Source organism: Ananas comosus, linkage group 3 (assembly GCF_001540865.1).
Source record: "Ananas comosus cultivar F153 linkage group 3, ASM154086v1, whole genome shotgun sequence".
Classification (NCBI taxonomy): Eukaryota; Viridiplantae; Streptophyta; class Magnoliopsida; order Poales; family Bromeliaceae; genus Ananas; species Ananas comosus.
Genome location: NC_033623.1, coordinates 13344093 through 13362944, shown reverse-complemented (window position 1 = coordinate 13362944; position 18852 = coordinate 13344093). Strand labels below are relative to the sequence as shown.

The 18852-nt window shown below is 34.8% G+C and overlaps 2 protein-coding genes across 3 annotated transcripts; one reads left to right on the top strand and one right to left on the bottom strand.

The window, feature by feature from the left end:
- Positions 423-4082, bottom strand: LOC109707684. Its single transcript, XM_020229150.1, has 4 exons — positions 3838-4082; positions 2897-3121; positions 2302-2685; positions 423-1424 (listed from the first exon to the last, which is right to left on the bottom strand). Exons 2-4 carry the CDS (start codon positions 3095-3097, stop codon positions 951-953), a joined length of 1059 nt encoding a protein of 352 aa, XP_020084739.1. The 5' UTR covers positions 3098-3121; positions 3838-4082; the 3' UTR covers positions 423-950.
- Positions 9645-14414, top strand: LOC109707103. 2 transcript variants are annotated; one of them, XM_020228189.1, is made up of 7 exons: positions 9645-9934; positions 10371-10934; positions 11205-12386; positions 12488-12815; positions 13271-13526; positions 13639-13855; positions 14121-14414. In XM_020228189.1, the coding sequence occupies exons 1-7, from the start codon at positions 9803-9805 to the stop codon at positions 14190-14192; spliced, it is 2751 nt and encodes a 916-aa protein (XP_020083778.1). In that variant the 5' UTR covers positions 9645-9802; the 3' UTR covers positions 14193-14414. The 2 variants fall into 2 exon arrangements, with proteins under 2 accessions (XP_020083778.1, XP_020083779.1); XM_020228190.1 differs by having other exon boundaries at positions 9759-9934; positions 10328-10934.

Below are 18852 nucleotides of genomic sequence, written 5' to 3'. Positions count from 1 at the left end.
ATGCAAGGAACAGGATTCGTGGAACGCTTGCAGCCGTTGGAATTTTTTAAAAATATGCGACCGTTGGGTCGGAGAGTGGGGCAGTGGGGAAAACATACACGTAGCTGTAACCAAAGACACAGAAAAGTTGTTAGGTGTTACCACGACAGAGATCCCAGAAAGAAGTATCTTACGAAAGTGACCTCGTTAATTTAAAATGACAAATAGAAAGTATATTTTGCGCATATAACACAAAACATGGTACAAATCATGTTTCAACTTTCAAATGTATCGAAAGTTCATGTCATTTCATAAATCCAGAGGAAAAGCACCACCCGACTAACATGAGAAAATTGAAAGAAGGTTCGAACAAGATCTTTGCAGAGCCCCCTACTGGATTTAAATCAGCAGAAAAATAAGCACTGGAAAAAAGACCCACTATCAAGCATTTGAATCACTACTATAAGTTCTCTTTGTAATAAAAGTCATATACATGTCTGTGAAAGTAAGAAGAAGAGGGGGAGAAAAAGGACTGCAATATCAAGGAAAAACACCTTGGGAACTCAAATTGCAGCAGCCCGCAAAATTCTGGGACGCTCAAAATACAATACTGCAAAGTTTTGCATCAACAGCTCACTTCAATCTGACCGCATACGACTAAGAATATTGCACATAACTGCAGCATTAAAAATTGTTTGTCCCATCACTGACTCCAAAAACTAAACATCTCAAATCATACTTTCACAGTGCAAAGACCTACCTCGTGCTCTGTTCTACTCTATAGAGTTCTAATACTCATAATCTTCTTTCTATTCTTGCTCTTCGAAGTGTATATTCAGACATCCTAGGAACCCAAAACCATGATACAACAAAGCCTTCCCCTTCGATCATTAAACACTTCCTCCAAGCCAGATTTGCTTCAAATGATCCAAAAGTCGAAAGATAATGCGTTAAAAAACCATTTAGTTAGTTCAAACTGCATTGTATTGTAGAAAAAGGCACAGCTTCTGTACAAGGACGGGACGTGTCCCAAACAAAGGTTTCCCCTCACTAATCCAATTCTTCTCCAAAACCGATGCTTTTAAATTTGCCTGCATATCAGCATGGAAAGCAGAGACTACTTGATAGATTGATGTTCTGAGGACATCGGCCATTGCATAAGCATTGCCCTGAAGAGCAAACCCTCTTGTCTTACTTGCAATAGCAGTTATACTTTCTTTTCTCCCTGTGCCAGCTGTGGCCCATCTGATGCTTGCAGGGCCTAGAAAGCCCGCAGGCTGTGGATTTGTTTTCTTACCCAAGCAAGCCTCAACAGCTAGTAGGGAAGACAATAATGTTGAAACTACATCGGCATTACTACCAGTGAGCTGAGCAACTCCATAGCAATCCTCCCAATGTGAGCGTGCTGTCAATGCTGCTAGAGTTCTAGCACACCATGTGGACAGCTGTTGGCGGAGCAGGTTAATGCATCAGAAATAGAGTTCATGTAATTTTACTGATTATAACATAAAAGAGTTTAAGGTGTAAACTAATAAACACATATGATCATCCTAGTCAAACCAAAAGGAGATGCATATATCTAAAGGAATGTTCTAGAGATGCCTCTACCTCACAAAAGGACTATCAACGAAATCATGTAACTCCATTAACTGTTTAAAAGATAGCAGGCTTTGTGGAGCGTTTCATTTCATATAAATGCCAGATTTGATAATAGAATAACTGATGCAACACAAATCCAATAGGCAACAATGCAAATAGCAATTACGATGCATTCACAAAACCAAAAATAAGTTTGAAGAACTGGGAGAAGAATATATAATACATAGAAAGCAAAGTATATCTGTGAAATGAACTTTTCAGTTTTTATGCCTACAAACTAATAAAAGCAAGTAGGGAATGATCAAATCTAAAAAATAAATAAATAAATATTTTCAATGCCCTCTTGTACTTATGACAATATTCTCAAGGTATATTTAACTTTGATTCACAAAAACAAATGCTTTTCTTAACAAAGTCCTGATAGTCAAAAAAATAGGAAAATCACATAATTCTTACTCTTGCACATCTAGATCTCATGTTATAATACATTATCTATACTGAAAGATCCATTTCAAATTCTAGATAATTTGAAAGCAACTAGCTTGCATCCTAAAAGGATGGTTCACAGCGCAATAGACTTTGTCACCAATAGACTAGTGGAATAGAGGAGGTTCCTATTTCAACTATAAAATTGCACGCAAACAAAATACAGGTTCAACCATGATGAAGACAATAATGAAAAGAAGACAGAAATCAATTGAAGAACTCCTACGAGCCTAGTACCTGGAAGTCGTTGAAAGTTTCAAAAAGCCTGGACTGCACGTGAATATCCAAAGGTGGGTTTAATTGTTGAGACAAGAAATCAGCCTTGTCAACATAAAAGCCCTCCAAACCCTCCGCAAGCTTCGAAGCAAGCTGTTCAAGAGGCCTCAAGCATGCATTTACAACTCTCCTATAGGTCTCACCAGTTTCCTCAAAAAAGGCAGCTCGGCGCCAACGTTCTAAGTTACTCTCAGATACCATACACAAATCTAGGTAAGCAAGATACTGGAGAAGAGATCTTGGACTGCTCTGTTCCAATGTTTCAAGGAGAATTTTACTAGGATTTGTTTCTGCAGCCGCTGATCCTTGCAACGGCGCAAAAATGCACCTCCTAGTGTGTACCACCTACAATATCAAAGGAGAAACTTTCCGGTGAGAAGGAAAGATCAAGTTATGGGCATTTAATACAATATACTGGCCCATATAGCAAACGGAACAGGAATACAAAGAAGATGACACCAGCATCATTAGGAATGAAGATATTTCCACAAGAACTGCCTGGTAAAGAGAAAAAAATTACAAACAGTCACAAAAAGACAGAGGATGAAACACCAACCTGAAGTAAATGATGACTAATTTCCCAACAGAGAGAAACAGTAAATGTTCCGATGAAAAATTTGATCTGCTGGATGATATGCCTTCCTATCGTTCTCTTGCCCTTGAACTCCTTCGGCAGAAACAGCATCAATATGAACGAACAAAATAAAGCCCGAATTGATAGCTTCACAGCTCTTTTGATTGACGATGGAAGACCCATTTTAAAGCTGTAAAAAAGAGGACGCTGCAGAAGCAACCAGTTAGAAGTTTAAAAGTTGTGCATACTTTTCAACCCCAACCTTACATCCAGTACAAAAATTGTGAAAGAAAAAATAAGCATCCTAAGCTGAATGAGAAATCATTAACAAATTTTTTCTTCCAAATGCTATGAGAGAAATCTGATAAGTGATTTCTTGTAGACTACTTAAATGACTTATCCTCCTTTTCTGTGGCATATGCTCACACCATAAGTAGTGCTCAGGAAACAATCAAACCGAGAAAGCTTGAAAAAAAACATATTTTCGAAACTGTTGGTTAATATTAATGATGCATACTCAAACACAATAATTACATATAATAACTTTTGGCACACTCAGTTTTCCTCTAGCATCAGCATACAAGTAGTAAAAGCCAAGTTCACCCATGCCACGATATCAGCAACATTAAAGCCCACAAAGAAGATATCAAAGGACTACTATGCAGATAAATGCATACTTCACTTAAGCAACTCACAAAATCAGTTACCCTCATCTAAACATGCTGTCTAAATTCTTCCAAATGTAAAAAATATGGTTTTTTTTCAGGAGCCAGTAATCCTCTTCTCTGCAATATGAATACTATAACATAGACTAAGATTAGAAGTTACTTCAGCGTTTAGCCCAATCTAACGCGCAACACTTCGGATGAAAATCATCTTCTAATATTCCATCTCAAGCAATAAAGATCAAGGGAAAATAATACCTGGATGATCGGGAACCTCAAGACCCATCTTTTCCTATAGAGATACTGGATCCCAAACACCAAACCGAACACCGACCCCCGCAGCCCCAACCCAAGCAGCCTCCGCGCATCCACGAGCTCGTCCGCGTCCCCGCACGCCGCCGCCGCCGCCAAAAACCCCGAGACGCAGCAGAGGGACGCGAAGAGCGCCACGTCCAGCGCCCGCCGCACGCGGCGGCGCAACTCGCCCCTTAGGGGGGCGAAGAAGGGTGNTCCAGGCTAGGCGTAGGCCGGGTTCGGTGAAAGGGCGTGCAAGTAATGACAAACTACAAAGGAGGTGAGAGGAGCTGGGAGAAAGTGCCTAGGGGATTTTTCCAGAGGGTGTTTTGGGGTTTGGGAGAAGGAGAAGAAGAAGAAGAAGAAGGAGCAGCGCGCGTTGTGGCTGGTACAGCGGTGGAGGAGAGAGGGGAGCGCTGCAGCAGTTCTCCGCCACCGATCCCAAAGACTAAACCCTTAGCTAGCGGAGGTGCCGCGAGATGGAGGAGAGGAGGGAGAAGGAGAGTGCGGCGGGGAAGGGGGAGAGTGAGGAGAGGAAGGAAAGGAAGGTGGAGAGGGAGGAGGAGGAGAGGGAGAGGAAGAAGTAGGAGTCCAAAAACGAAACGGGCCGAATCGTACCTGTGAACCAAACCGAATTGGGCCGTAACACTTCGATTTTGATTTTTAACTGTTTTATTCAAGAAGATTTTGTATGAATTAATGCTTGTTAAATAATTAAATAATCTTCAATCGTACCGTCTAAGGACCGATCTGTGTCCAGCTATTAAAAATTAAATTGGTGTAATTTTTTGATTTTTGATTTTTTTAATTTGGCAAACTCAAACTAAACTAAATTAGTAATAAACTGATCACTGAATCTCTTTTCCTTCTTTTCTTTTCGTTTTACTCTTTTTTGGGGTTAAAGGTTAAGAACCAAATTAAGAACCAGGTTTAAGGACCAACAAGGAGACGGGGATTAGTTAGTAGGGAAAAAATGTATGCAACTTACATGAATTATCGATCGAGCATTTTGATTCCACTATCCAATTTTTCAAAATTATAATTTTAGTACACGACTTTTTAATTTTTTTTAATTTACATAATTTGATGGCTCTTTAGATGCAAAATTTAAACTAATTGCTCACTTTCATAAATTTATAGTGATGTAAATTGTATAAAATATATACACTAAATTTGTAAAGATAAACAATATAGTTAAATATTAAAGTTAAAGAGTCACTATAATTGACTCAAATCAAATAAATTAAAAGGTCAAATAGTAAAATCAAATTTTTAAAGGTTAAATAGTCAAATTTAAATGGATAATAGTCGAGTTTAAGTTTTATAAGTTTTCATCAATTATTAGTTGCATAAGAACCATTCGATCACAAGAGTTTTTCTTAAAAACATAATAAAAAAAAAAAGAATATCCCCTACACGAGACATAGTCGCTTCGATAGCCGTATCACGCATGCATGCATTTACTATTACGACGAGGGTAGTGTCTCTGGCAATTAAACCAAAACTTCTTTGTTTCAAACTTTTCTTTTTTTTTTTTTTTTGGTAGCACTAGAGTGGATCATATATCATTACACTTCATGTGTTTTCCGAGGCACTTATTAACACAAACTATAGGGAAGTGGAATGGTCCTCTCACTATTTAGATCCCCCTAGTGAGTTGAAGGGATCTTCAAACACAAACTCTCTCTCTCTCTCTCTCTCTCTCTCTCTCTCCCCCTAAACTACTGAGAAAGAAGGGTGAAGGATAAGAAAGATGAGTAGTGATTCCGATTCGGACAGGGAAGGCTCACTATCAGCTGGAAAGAAGAGCAAGAGAAGGAGTTTGGTGGGCTTAGTCTTTTCCTGGTCCCTGAAAGATGTATTCAACAAGAAACTCATCAAAGATAAGGTCATTGAATAAGCTTCTCACACTGCACTCTAGCTCACTACTAAATTCCTTCTCAGAAAAGTATAAACTACTCATATACCTTACTGTTGTTATAATTGTATATGAACTTTCTTAATTATTATGGATATTTTTGCTTATGAGGGCCGAACTTTATTATCTAGCTAGCTGAATCTTGTAACCTGTAAAATCATTTTACAACTCATTTACGTTGGCACATATATGTGGCAAAAATATTTAGTGTTTAAATTTACTGCAACAAACTGTATTTTGTGGTTCTATATATGAAGTTGCATTATTGTGCATGTTTTCTGAAAACCTTCATTTTCCAATTGAGTTGCAAAAGTTTGTTGTATTGGTTTTCTTTTTCTTTTTTTTAACTGCCAATTGTTATTCTTCTAGACATTAAATACATTAATTAATGATCAAATTTAATATTTTTAATTATTTTATAGCTAATGAAATTAGATTGATTAATTAATTGTTAGCAGCTAACTGAGTTATAAAATTTCATACAATTTTTAATCTAATTACTTATAAACATTTAATTTAAACAGTTTAGAAGTTAAAAAGGTGTTAATATAAAAAGTCGAGGAGTTAATAAAATTTCATAAAATGAGGAATTTATACCCTTGTTCCTAACATGTCTCGCTTTTTGAAAGACTATTTTTATGTTCAGCTTAAATAAATGGAATAAAATTAAATGATGCGAGCAATCTAATGCGATTCGACCTTAGAACCTATTGTTGTTGTATTAAAGCTTAAGCTGTCAAAAAATAGTATTTTTATATACAACAGTAATGATATTTTTGGTTCCTTGTAAAACTAATCCGAAAAGTTTGATTCGAAAAATAAATTTTCAATTATCTGGTTCTTAAAATTGCTTCCGCGTAAAAATATTTTCAGATTTTGAAAAAAAAAAAAAGGCTTCTGTTTTTGCTGATTCTTAACAAAAAATAAAAATTCCTCGACTAAGCAACGCGTACCACTGCCTGGATTACAGACGGTCCACGAGATGAAATAGACCTCATGGACCGCGTGAGAGAGAGGTCCGCGGGTCACCACATGAGAAAGAGAGGGGTGGACCGTGGACCTCTCTCTCTCTCTCTCAATATATTTATTTGTTTATTTATTATATATAATATATTTTTATATTAGATATTATTATATAATACTTTATTTATAAAGATATAGTTATTAATTATATAATATTAAATATATTAATATATATTATATTACATACTTATTAATTATTATATATAAAATAATTTTGAATATTTTTAATTTATAACATATATTATAATAATAATAATATATATAGTATGTTAATTATTATATATAAATAATATATAATACATATAATAAAATTAAAAAATAAAATAAGATTTTATCTATGTTTTCCTTTTTCAACAAATCAAGCAAGTTTCTAGCTGAAAAAATATTTTTTTTTTTTCAAGAAACCAAACACTAANTTGTTGTATTGGTTTTCTTTTTCTTTTTTTTAACTGCCAATTGTTATTCTTCTAGACATTAAATACATTAATTAATTATCAAATTTAATATTTTTAATTATTTTATAGCTAATGAAATTAGATTGATTAATTAATTGTTAGCAACTAACTGAGTTATAAAATTTCATACAATTTTTAATCTAATTACTTATAAACATTTAATTTAAACAGATTAGAAGTTAAAAAGGTGTTAATATAAAAAGTCGAGGAGTTAATAAAATTTCATAAAATCTGAGGAATTTATACCCTTGTTCCTAACATGTCTCGCTTTTTGAAAGACTATTTTTATGTTCAACTTAAATAAAAGGGACTAAAATTAAATGATGCTAGCAATCTGATGAGATTCGACCTTAGAACCTATTGTTGTTGTATTAAAGCTTAAGCTGTCAAAAAATAATATTTTTATATACAACAATAAGGATATTTTTGGTTCCTTGTAAAACTAATCCGAAAAGTTTGATTCGAAAAATAAATTTTCAATTATCTGGTTCTTAAAATTGCTTCCGCGTAAAAATATTTTCAGATTTTGTAAAAAAATGGCTTTTGTTTTTGCTGATTTTTAACGAAAAATAAAAATTCCTCGACTAAGCAACGCGGACCACTGCCTGGATTACAGACGGTCCACGAGATGAAATAGACCTCATGGACCGCGTGAGAGAGAGGTCCGCGGGTCACCACATGAGAAAGAGAGTGGTGGACCGTGGACCTCTCTCTCTCAATATATTTATTTGTTTATTTATTATATATAATATATTTTTATATTAGATATTATTATATAATACTTTATTTATAAAGATATAGTTATTAATTATATAATATTAAATATATATTAATATATATTATATTACATACTTATTAATTATTATATATAAAATAATTTTGAATATTTTTAATTCATATATATATAATAATAATAATAATAATATATAGTATGTTAATCATTATATATAAATAATATATAATACATATAATAAAATAAAAAACATAAAATAAGTTTTTATCGATGTTTTCCTTTCTCAACAAATCAAGCAAGTCTAGCTGAAAAACTATTTTTTATTTCCAAAAAACCAAACACTAAAAAACAATTTTTTTTTCTTCAAAAAATTTTTTCATCAAAAATTAATTTTCAAAATTTTACATTGAGCCAAACAATCTCCGAGGAGAAAAAAAAAAGAAAAAAAAAAGAAAACTTTCCTTATTCTTTGGCGCGTCCTTTATAAATTATATTTGGGCATATTTTGCCTTATTAGTGTCGAAGTCTTTTTTTTTTTTTTTTCGTGATTCTTTTACCTGCTGGTCCCACTCACCGAAGGGAACTCGTACGTACAAGCTCGTCGACCTCTTTCTCTCATCAAAGTTGCAATGCACAGTACAAAAGAATCAACTTTCAAAATCACCGACTGTCCTTCGAACAAGTGGCAAAGAACTTGGTGGTTGGTATTCGAGACCCAAATTCGAATCCTAATTGATTCATAATTCCAGTTAATTTTATTTCTAAATGAAATAAACGAAGCGAGTAGCATGCTATCTATCTCTCAAAAAAAACCTTTCCAAGTCAAGTCCGAGAGCCCATGTATTTCTTTTTTCTTTTTTTTTTTTCGTTCCTTCGACTTCAAGTAAAACCTGTCTTTATTCGGAACTGGGTATTAATCAAGCATCATCAACTCTCTCTCGCGCACACTCACACGCATACTAGATCTCTCTCTCTCTCTCTCCCTAAATTAGCTACTGAGAAAAAAGGGTGAAGGATAAGAAAGATGATCACTGGCCCGGATTCGGACAGTGAATGCTCAGTATCAGTATCAGAGCAGAAGAGCAAGAGAGCGAGTTTGGTGAGCTTAATATTTTCCTGGTCTTTGAACGATGTCTTCAACAAGAACCTCTTCAAGGACAAGGTCATTAAGTTCCTCACATTGCACTCTCGCTAGCTGCTAGCTGCTAGCTTTCCTCTCACTCCATCCGTCTTACAGCTTAGACTTCGATTACTATATTTTTATGATTACGATCGACTTCGTATTCACAAGTTGTTTTCGATAATAGAACTTTTATATTTTTATAATTACGATCGTTTTCGTACTCACAAGTCATTTTCGATAATAGAACTTTTGAATCAACGATCTATATCATTAAATATAATTTAGTCGTTTTTGATAATAAAACTATTGAATCAACGGCCCATAGCGTTAAATATAATTTAGAGTACTTAAAATNTTTTTTTGTGATTCTTTTTCCTGGTCCCACTATGGTAACTCGTACGTAGAAGCTCGTCGACCTCTTTCTCTCATCAAAGTCGCAATGCACAATACAAAAGAATCAACTTTCCAAGTCAAAGTCCGCAAGCCTATGTACCTTCTTTTTTCTTTTTTTTTTTCGTTCCTTCGACTTCAAGTAAAACCTTTCTTTATTCCGAACTGGGTATTAATCAAGTATCATCAACTCTCTCGCGCGCAAACACTCACACACATACTAGATCTCTCTCTCTCTCTCTCTCCCTAAATTAGCTACTGAGAAAGAAGGGTAAAGGATAAGAAAGATGATCATCGACTCGGTTTCGGACAGCAAAGGCTCAGTATCAGAGCAGAAGAGCAAGAGAACGAGTTTGGTGGGCTTAATATTTTCCTGGTCCTTGAACGATGTCTTCAACAACAACCTCTTCAAGGACAAGGTCATTGAGTTCCTCACATTGCACTCTCGCTAGCTGCTAGCTTTCCTCTCACTCCATTCGTCTTACAGCTTAGACTTCGATTACTATATTTTTATGATTACGATCGACTTCGTACAACGATCCATACTGTTAAATATAATTTAGAGTACTTAAAACTTTTAAAAGTCAAATTTTATTATTTTTCGACATTATTTACTATACAATTAAAATATCTCAAAATTGATAATTTTTAATAGCCGGTATAAAATGCTCGCTAGTTCAATTTTTTTTACTATCGAGATAGAGATATGTAACTTTGATCTTAAATTGAAGAATCTGAATTTTTTATGTTTAGGAGGTGGGTCAATTTTGATCGTTTAACTCAACAAATTCTTATTGAGAACCCTCTTTTAGGTTCTGCTCAAGCAATGTTGAACCGGGCCTTTTCCCTTTGCAGGTTCGAAAGATCCCGAAAACTTTCACGTCGTTGGAGGACTACTTCAGTTCTTACACCTTCCCGCTGATCGAAGAAACGCGTGCCGACATGTGCTCCGCTCTCGAATCTTTCGCTCATGCACCGTTCGTCCAAGTAATATCGATGGAGGACTCTATGCCGATCAAGTTAACATACCGCGTTGTGGTCGCAGATTCAACGCAGTCGACCTCGAACCCAGGGCGAGCTGAAACTTACACTCCGAAGGATGCAGACATATTTGTGTTGTCGGAATTTAAACCGAAGCACCTATCCGAGTTAACACGGAACCAAAGTTCATATGTTATCGCCTCGGTCCTCAGCGCCGGAGAAAATGACACGCTCCCACCAAATCATATGATCATCAAAGCATCTCGAAGTGTTGTTGTTGAGAAGGACAGGGAAACAAAGAGGCTTAAAAAACCACTTTTTGCAGTGTTCCTGATGAATATGACAACCTCTACTCGAATATGGAAGTCGCTCGATCTGGAGTCGACATTAGAGAGGAATACTAGCATCATCGAAATGGTCTTCAGTTATCGTTCGGCGGTATGGTTTTCATTTTTAGATTATAGATATAATAACACCAGCAAGAACATCCAGTAGTGTAATAACAGATGCTAAGCAACTCATTTGTTTACCGCCTTTTAGTTAACTTCGAACGTCTTAAAACAGTTACGTAAGTAGTACATTTAGTAGATCAGAAATGTTTACTGTCAATTTTTCGCAGTTTTTACTCTATCAAAAAGATGGTATGAATCATACCAAAGCTTCTCCATTTTCAAGATGTCGCTTATCCGTTTCGCTTCTAAATGACAGGACGCAGAAGGTCGGAATAAGTCATCTTCATCTGTAGTACGCAGAAGTTTCGAAGACTTTGCAATAGCCGACACCGATCTTCACAATTTCGGGCTTAATGAGTCTCAACTGAATGCAGCACAGGCATGCATATCATCGAGGCAAAACCGTGATGTCTCCATAAACCTCATATGGGGGCCTCCTGGCACCGGAAAAACGAAAACAATTAGTGCTCTTCTCTGGACCATGCTGGCCAAGAAATGCAGAACACTCGCATGCGCACCGACAAATACGGCAGTGGTAGAAGTTGCATCCCGACTCTTACGGCAATTTAGGGAGTCTTCATGGGGTAGAAGCTGTCGAGTAGGCGACATGGTGTTATTTGGAAACAAGGACCGGATGAAAATCGACGATGACCTCTCTGACGTATTTTTGGAGCGCCGTGTTAAAAGGCTGTTGACGTGTTTTGTCCCAGTGACAGGGTGGAAGCATTGCCTTGATTCAATGGCCGATCTTCTCGAAAATGCGGTGTCTCAGTATCAAAGGTATCTCACAGCTAAAGAGGACAAAAAGGAGCAAACTATAAAGATGACATTTATGGAATACGTTGTAAGCATGTACAATCGGCGCGCAACGAATTTGCGTGAATGTATTAATATATTGTCTGCTCATCTTCCGACCGCCTCAACCTCACTGGAGAATTTTAAGCACATGAATCAGGTGCTCGAGTTGTTGAAAATCATCAGAAAACTGTTATACTCAGAAGATACCGACGAGGGAAAGCTCGAAGCGATTTTTGAGTCCACCACAGAAGTTGAATGTCCTAGCATCGTCTCGTTCACGGATTTGCTATGCTTCATGGAAGGAAACCAAGAATCAACTTTAAACCTGCAGGTGGCAAGATGTTTCTGCCTTCAGAAGTTAAAATTCCTGTCCAAAAATCTTAATCTTCCAAATATTTATGATCGGCGCTCGATTGAAGATTTCATACTGCAAAGAGCGAATACCGTGTTATGCACAGCTTGTAGCTCTTTTAGGCTGCAAAATGTGAAGATGGAGGGGGATCCACTTGAACTGTTGGTCGTCGATGAGGCTGGACAGTTGAAAGAGTGTGAGTCATTGATACCTCTGCAGATTAAGGGCATAAAACATGCAATCTTCATCGGCGATGAATACCAGCTTCCTGCCCTGGTCAAAAGCGAGGTTCACTTTGATCCCTTTACTTTACCAATGTGTTTATCTTCTGAATTGTCTCTAATAAAACCGCATGCTCTGCTAAGTTCATTTTATCTTCTGCTGCACAGACATCTGACAAAGCTGATTTTGGGAGAAGCCTCTTCGAAAGATTAAGTTCACTTGGGCATGAAAAGCAGCTTCTCAGTGTTCAGTACAGAATGCATCCGTCGATAAGCAAGTTCCCCAATTCTAACTTCTATAATAGCAAAATATCAGATGGTCCAAATGTTCTCTCTAAGGAATACGAGCGAAAGTATCTACCAGACCAAATGTACGGCGCATATTCATTTATAAACATTGAACATGGAAAGGAAGGAAAGGATAAGTATGGTAGGAGCCTGAAAAACATGATAGAAGTTGCTGTGGTAGTGCAGATCTTGAAGAAATTGTTCAAAGGTGCGTTCCCCGCCGTATACTGCATTTTCCACAAGCACAGGGCATTAATATACAATTCTCAGATATTTATCATGCATCTTCGAGTGATCAAGTTTCTAAATATACAGCACCATTTTGGAAAGTAAGTGAAATGGTATTAGTAGGTATTAACAACAGTGCAACTACAAAAAATATATTATGGATCTCAATAATAGCCATCTATCTTTGTTACAAAATAATTGTCGGCTCGCATACAATGCATAAGTTCTATATACCCTGCTTTCAGTGATAGGATATTTTTACACGAGTATGCCATAGAATCCATATAACTAAGATGGATTTGCGTCTTAAATGAAACTTTATAGGTAAATTTTTATATGAATCATCAAATTCCAAAATTCAGGTGAGTTTTCTACTGCTACAACTTTCGATCTTCTCCTTTATGCTTACTAGGTTCTGATATTTTACGATTGCAGCATCAGTTACTATTGGAAGGAAACTTAGTGTTGGTGTAATATCACCATACACAGCTCAAGTAAAAGCCATCCAGGAAAAACTAGGGAGAATATATGAGATGTATGATGGCTTCTCTGTGAAGGTTAAATCAGTTGACGGCTTTCAAGGTGGCGAGGAGGACGTCATAATAATTTCTACGGTTAGGTGCAATTCAAGTGGATCAGTAGGTTTCCTTTCTAACGCACAGCGCACAAACGTTGCTCTAACGAGGGCTAAGTATGTTTGTTATTTTTCGCAATGCTCAAATTCCCTTTAGTGCTTTGCTCACAATCTGTTTCAGATACTAAAATTTAGCACTACGCCATTTCGTTTGCTCTATCTGCTGCAGGCACTGTCTCTGGGTTTTAGGAAATGGGCCGACACTAACTAAGAGCGAGTCTATATGGCAGAAATTAGTTGACGATGCGAAAAATCGCGGCTGCTTTTTTAATGCTAATGAAGATAAGGATCTGGCTGATGCTGTTATCAAAGCATTTGTTGAGCTTGACGAGCTCGATAATTTGCTGAATATGGATTCACTGCATATTAGCAGGCCAAGGCAGAAGGTACGTATGTTGGTCCTGATCTCAACAACTTGCGCATTTCAGCGAATTCAGCAGTACACATAGCACAAAAGAAAGTTCCCATGATTATTGGAGTAGTTTATTAAGAGATTTAACTAACTTTTGCTGTGAAAAGATTTAACTAACTGTGACTTATAGTGGGTGAATTTTATTATGTGCTTTAGTTTCTGTACGCTTCTTAATAATTCTGTTTCAGAAACCTTAATATATAGTTCTCACTTGTTCTTATTATCTTTGTTCTCTCCAGAATTTTAACCGTGCGTCTGGCGCCGTCTCTGGTCCCAGTTCATCACGAAACAGAACCAAATTGAAGCATTGAGTGCAGCAAAGTCGAAAGACGCAGATAAAATTTAGTTTTTGGGGGATGCAACTCGTAACCAGTAGAAGCTTTTCATTATCTTACTAGCAACGTTACAATTAGTAGTTCTTATTTTGGCTATGGAATTTTTCTATTTTGTTTCCTGATGATGTTTCTTTTTATAATAGTTAGCCTTAAATATGTTAAGTCAAAAATAATGAATGCTAATAGTTTTGTCTTGCATTTGTCGATTGTTGTTTATATATATATAACGCATAAAAAGAGTTTTTTTTTTTTTGACTCTGAAACATCTATTCTGTTGAATGGCAAATCTCATTCCTAACCAAATCCACCAAAAAGTGACATTTTCTGAAAGGAAAAAAGAAAAGAAAAGAAAAGGTGGCCTAGGGATTTATCACAAGTGCTTCAGATAGAATCCATGATGCTTATCTTAATTTTGAAGCTGCTGGAGGAGTGCGATGGTGGGGGCCTCTGCGTCTGAGCCACGCAAATATATCATTGGTAAAAAGTTTGAGAACCACTAATCTTTTCTTTTTTTTCTTTTTTTTCTTTTTTGTTTTGAGATAGATAGGCAGTACGCTATCCGCTTTGTTTATTTCATTTAGAAAAAAATTTAGCTGAAAATGTAAATCAATTAGGATTTGAACTTGGGTCTCGAATACCAATCACCAAGTCCTTACCATTTGCTCTAGGGACGGTCGGTTTTGAGAACCACTCTTATTCCGTAGCGCCTCCTTTAAATGCTATTTTGGCATATTTTGCTTTGGAATAATTTCATCCGACTGTAATATCTCTCTTAAACTTGAAAATATCACCAATACCCTTCTGAAAATAAAAAAAAAAATTCACACAAATTTGAAGTTTAACATTCCTTCAGAAAGTCATCTAATAACCTATAAATATCATTTTTACCCCTAGCACTAATTTAACTAAGTGTAATAATTTAAAAATTAATTATATGATCAATTCTTAACATTTTTATCACATAATAATTTAACATTCTCTTTAAAATCTTACAATTGAAGATCTACAGTCTATTAAGTGTAGTAATCAAATCTCATTATAATTTTTCACTTTTAAATTATACATAGTTGCGATGCAATTGTCTATAGTAATATTCAACATTAATTCCAATTTTAACCTTTTCCGAGCTCTAGACCGTATCAATCTGCTGTTGGCTGATTGGAAAACGTAGTAGTAGTAATAGTAGCGGTTGCCTAGTGGTGATTGTAGTAGTTGTAGTAGTAGTGGTAACTCTCCCTTTCTCCTGTGCTTCCTTTTTTTTTTTTTTTTTCGTTTTAGTTTTTTATTCGCCTTTTGTTTTGTCTCATCCTTCTCGCTCCTCTCTTGCGGAAGCCCTGGCTGCTTCCATTATGTAAGTCTAATTCTGTTATATTTGGTTTAGATTTGTAGTTATCTAAATTGATGATAAATCCTAATCTAATTGGGTTTGGATATTATTTAAATTTAATTTGGCATATATGGATTATAATTAGGAGTGTAATTCTAATCTAATTAGAATTAGACTATAGTTAGGAAATATGTATTATAAATACATGCTACGACCAAATTAAAAAAGCGGCGACCAAATTAAGGGCCAAGCAAATTAATTAAGGGGTTGCTCTTAGTGCTCGGCTCAGGGTACTCTGTTGGTGCTTAATTAATTAAGTCAACCCAACCCATGGTGTGTCTTGCATTCTTGCGTGTCGTGACCCGAGCCGAGATGAAGCTATTGTGCACTGCGTATTAGAGAGAGCCAAGCCGCAGGCAAATTAAGGCCATTTTTGGTCCGTACGGGTTTAGAGAGAAGCCGCAATTGGAGTTGCTTGTTGCGCGTTTTCGGATCTAATTAAGTTTTGGTCTTTTGAGAGATTTTTTTGTACTCCGCCTTTTTGATATTAATAAAGTATTTGTTCCGTCTTCGCCCGTGGACGTAGGCCGTTGGCCGAACCACGTAATTATCGGTGTGTTCTTTCCGCTTATCTTTTTTTTTCTTGCATTAAGTTATTTTCTGGATCTATTTTTCGCCGTTCCGATTTTAACAAATTCATTTTCCTAAAGAATGAAGCAGGTAGCTCGCTACCTAATTCTCAAAAAAAAAAAAAATTTCAACATTAATTATTTCAAGATTTAATTTTTTTTGAATTTTATTTAAATAACTCACATATCTCAGGTTGAAAATATTTTGATATCAAACTACTTGATATTAGAGTATTTCATAGGGGCAATTTTTTATGCACCCCGAAAAGTTCTCAACTTTCTGATTTATCCATTTTAGAAGGCTAATATTAAAAATACTTCTTTAATGTTTTCAGTTATTTCAAATATTACTCCTATAGTTAAATTCTATTAGTAAGCTATTAGCAACAACTATTAACTCTGTGAAATTATTATTTTGCCATTTCAAATATATCATTCTATTATCATCAATTTTTCTTATTTGCCCTTAAGTTGGGACAAAAGATGTATTTTGATTTTTTGTCTTTTCAAATTAATTTACTCTTCTACCATCACCAACTTTTCTTATTTGTCCTTAAGTTAAGGGTAAANGTTAAACTTGATCTAGAGTATTTGAAGTACCTAAAAAATAAATTTTATAATTTTACGATATCATTTGCCTAGTGAACGAAGGGGCTCAAAATCAACGGCTAAAAATAAAAATCTTACAAAATGTAATAATATGACATTAAAATTTTAAATCAAAGATATTGATCTTGTTTTATATAGTATAAAGAATTTTCTATCAAAATTTCACGTGATTTAGATATTTCTGTACCGTTAAACTTGCAAACGGCTCACTACGGCCATTGAAATTTGTTGATTTTGAGCCCATTTGATCACTAGGCAAATGATATCGAAAAATAATAAAATTTATTTTCTAGGTACTCCAAATACTATAGATCAAATTTAACGGAGCCGATCAATGATTCGAAAGTTGCAACATCGAAAATGAGCTGGAAGCACGAAAGGCTCCGTGCTTCCGATAGCATAGTAGTCTCACTCTATATATATATATATACCCTCTGAACCTAAGGGTTTTTTTAAAAAAATTTTAGCAATTGAGTATTTTTTCCAAATAAATTAAAAATTTTATCAAATTGATGTGTTAGGGATCTTAATTGAAAAACTTTTAATTAAGTAAAGCCCAAATAAAAAAAAAACTAAAATTTCAATGGCTCTTGACTTTAAAAAATTAAAGTTTAAGGGGTCTATTTCAAAATGACCTATAGATGAGGGGTTTTCACATATTTTTACCCATGCTAGAAATTTTATTTTTAAAATTTAGAAGAATACTTATGAAATTGCCCCTTAATTATTTGCTACTAAAAATAACACCCTAACTTTTTAGGGGTAAGCTAGTCATTTTATAACTTAACTCTTATTTAACTAAATTTTAACCATAATAAAGTAACATTCCCTTGCAAGAATGAATAAACGTAATAATTTTTTGCATTCGAAGGAATGTATATAATATTTTTAATTTTGTTACCAACCGTCCCTAGAGCAAGTGGTAAAGGGCTCGGTGGTTGGTACCCGAAACTCAAGTTCGAATCCTAGTTTATTTACATTTCTAGCTAAATTTATTTCTAAATGAAATAAACAAAGCGGGTAGTGTGCTACCTATCTCTCAATATATATATATATATATATATATATATAATTTTGTTTAACTTTGTAGGGATATTCACGATATTTACAAATTTTAGAGGACTAGTGGTGAAATTGCCTTTTTTGCTTTAGGGCTGTTCGGTTCAACGTAAAAATGAAAAAAAAATATTTCACTGGAAAAAAAAATTTCGTGAAGTTTTTTTTTTGATTTTTAGTATTTAGTTTGTAGGAAAAGAAAATTAGTTTTCCGTCACACTTGTTTGGCTGAAAGAAAAAAAAAATTTATATATTCATATATTATTATTTATAATAATTATTAAGCACTATATATATATATATATTATTTTATTATTATATAAATTATATTTATGAATTAAATATATTAAAATTATATAATATGATAGAATGATAAGTATATAACCAATATATGTAATATATGCATATAATCTATATAATAAAATATATAATATTTAGGGAAAACTTCAAAACCCCCTTGTGGTTTCAATTTTTTTCACTTTAATACCCTGTGGTTTAAAATGTATCAAGTTAGTACCCCGTGGTTTCTCACTTTATCACTTAAGTACCCTGTGGTTTAAAGTGTATCAAGTTAGTACCCTGTGGTTTTGCACTTTATCACTTTAGTACCCTGTGGTTTTAATTTTGTATCAAGTTAGTACCCTATAGTTTTTTAAATCACAAGGTACTAAAGTGATAAAGTGTGAAACCACAGGGTACTAAAGTGATAAAGTGCAAAACCACAGGGTACTAGCTTGATACATTTTAAACCACAGGGTACTAAAGTGATAAAGTGAGAAACCACAGGGTACTAACTTGATACACTTCAAACCATAGGGTACTAAAATGAAAAAGTGTGAAACCACAGGGGGTTTTTGAAGTTTTCCCTAATATTTATAAGTTATTATACATACATATATATATATAATAATTTATAAATAAAAATATAAATTATGCATATATAATACTACATATATGAGAGAGGGAGTGGGTGAGTGGTCTAATGTGGACCACCCACACAGTCCATGGGCTCCCA

What these genes read in the sequence shown, in the direction of transcription:
- LOC109707684 (XM_020229150.1), bottom strand. Translation starts at nt 3,097, where the DNA reads ATGGGTCTTCCATCGTCAATCAAAAGAGCTGTGAAGCTATCAATTCGG. An exon ending in TTAGTCATCATTTACTTCAG is followed by an intron (nt 2,686 to 2,896) that starts GTTGGTGTTTCA and finishes TTGATATTGTAG; the next exon opens with GTGGTACACACTAGGAGGTG. An exon ending in AAACTTTCAACGACTTCCAG is followed by an intron (nt 1,425 to 2,301) that starts GTACTAGGCTCG and finishes CTCCGCCAACAG; the next exon opens with CTGTCCACATGGTGTGCTAG.
- LOC109707103 (XM_020228189.1), top strand. Translation starts at nt 9,803, where the DNA reads ATGATCATCGACTCGGTTTCGGACAGCAAAGGCTCAGTATCAGAGCAG. An exon ending in ACAACCTCTTCAAGGACAAG is followed by an intron (nt 9,935 to 10,370) that starts GTCATTGAGTTC and finishes TTCCCTTTGCAG; the next exon opens with GTTCGAAAGATCCCGAAAAC. An exon ending in CTGCCCTGGTCAAAAGCGAG is followed by an intron (nt 12,387 to 12,487) that starts GTTCACTTTGAT and finishes TCTGCTGCACAG; the next exon opens with ACATCTGACAAAGCTGATTT.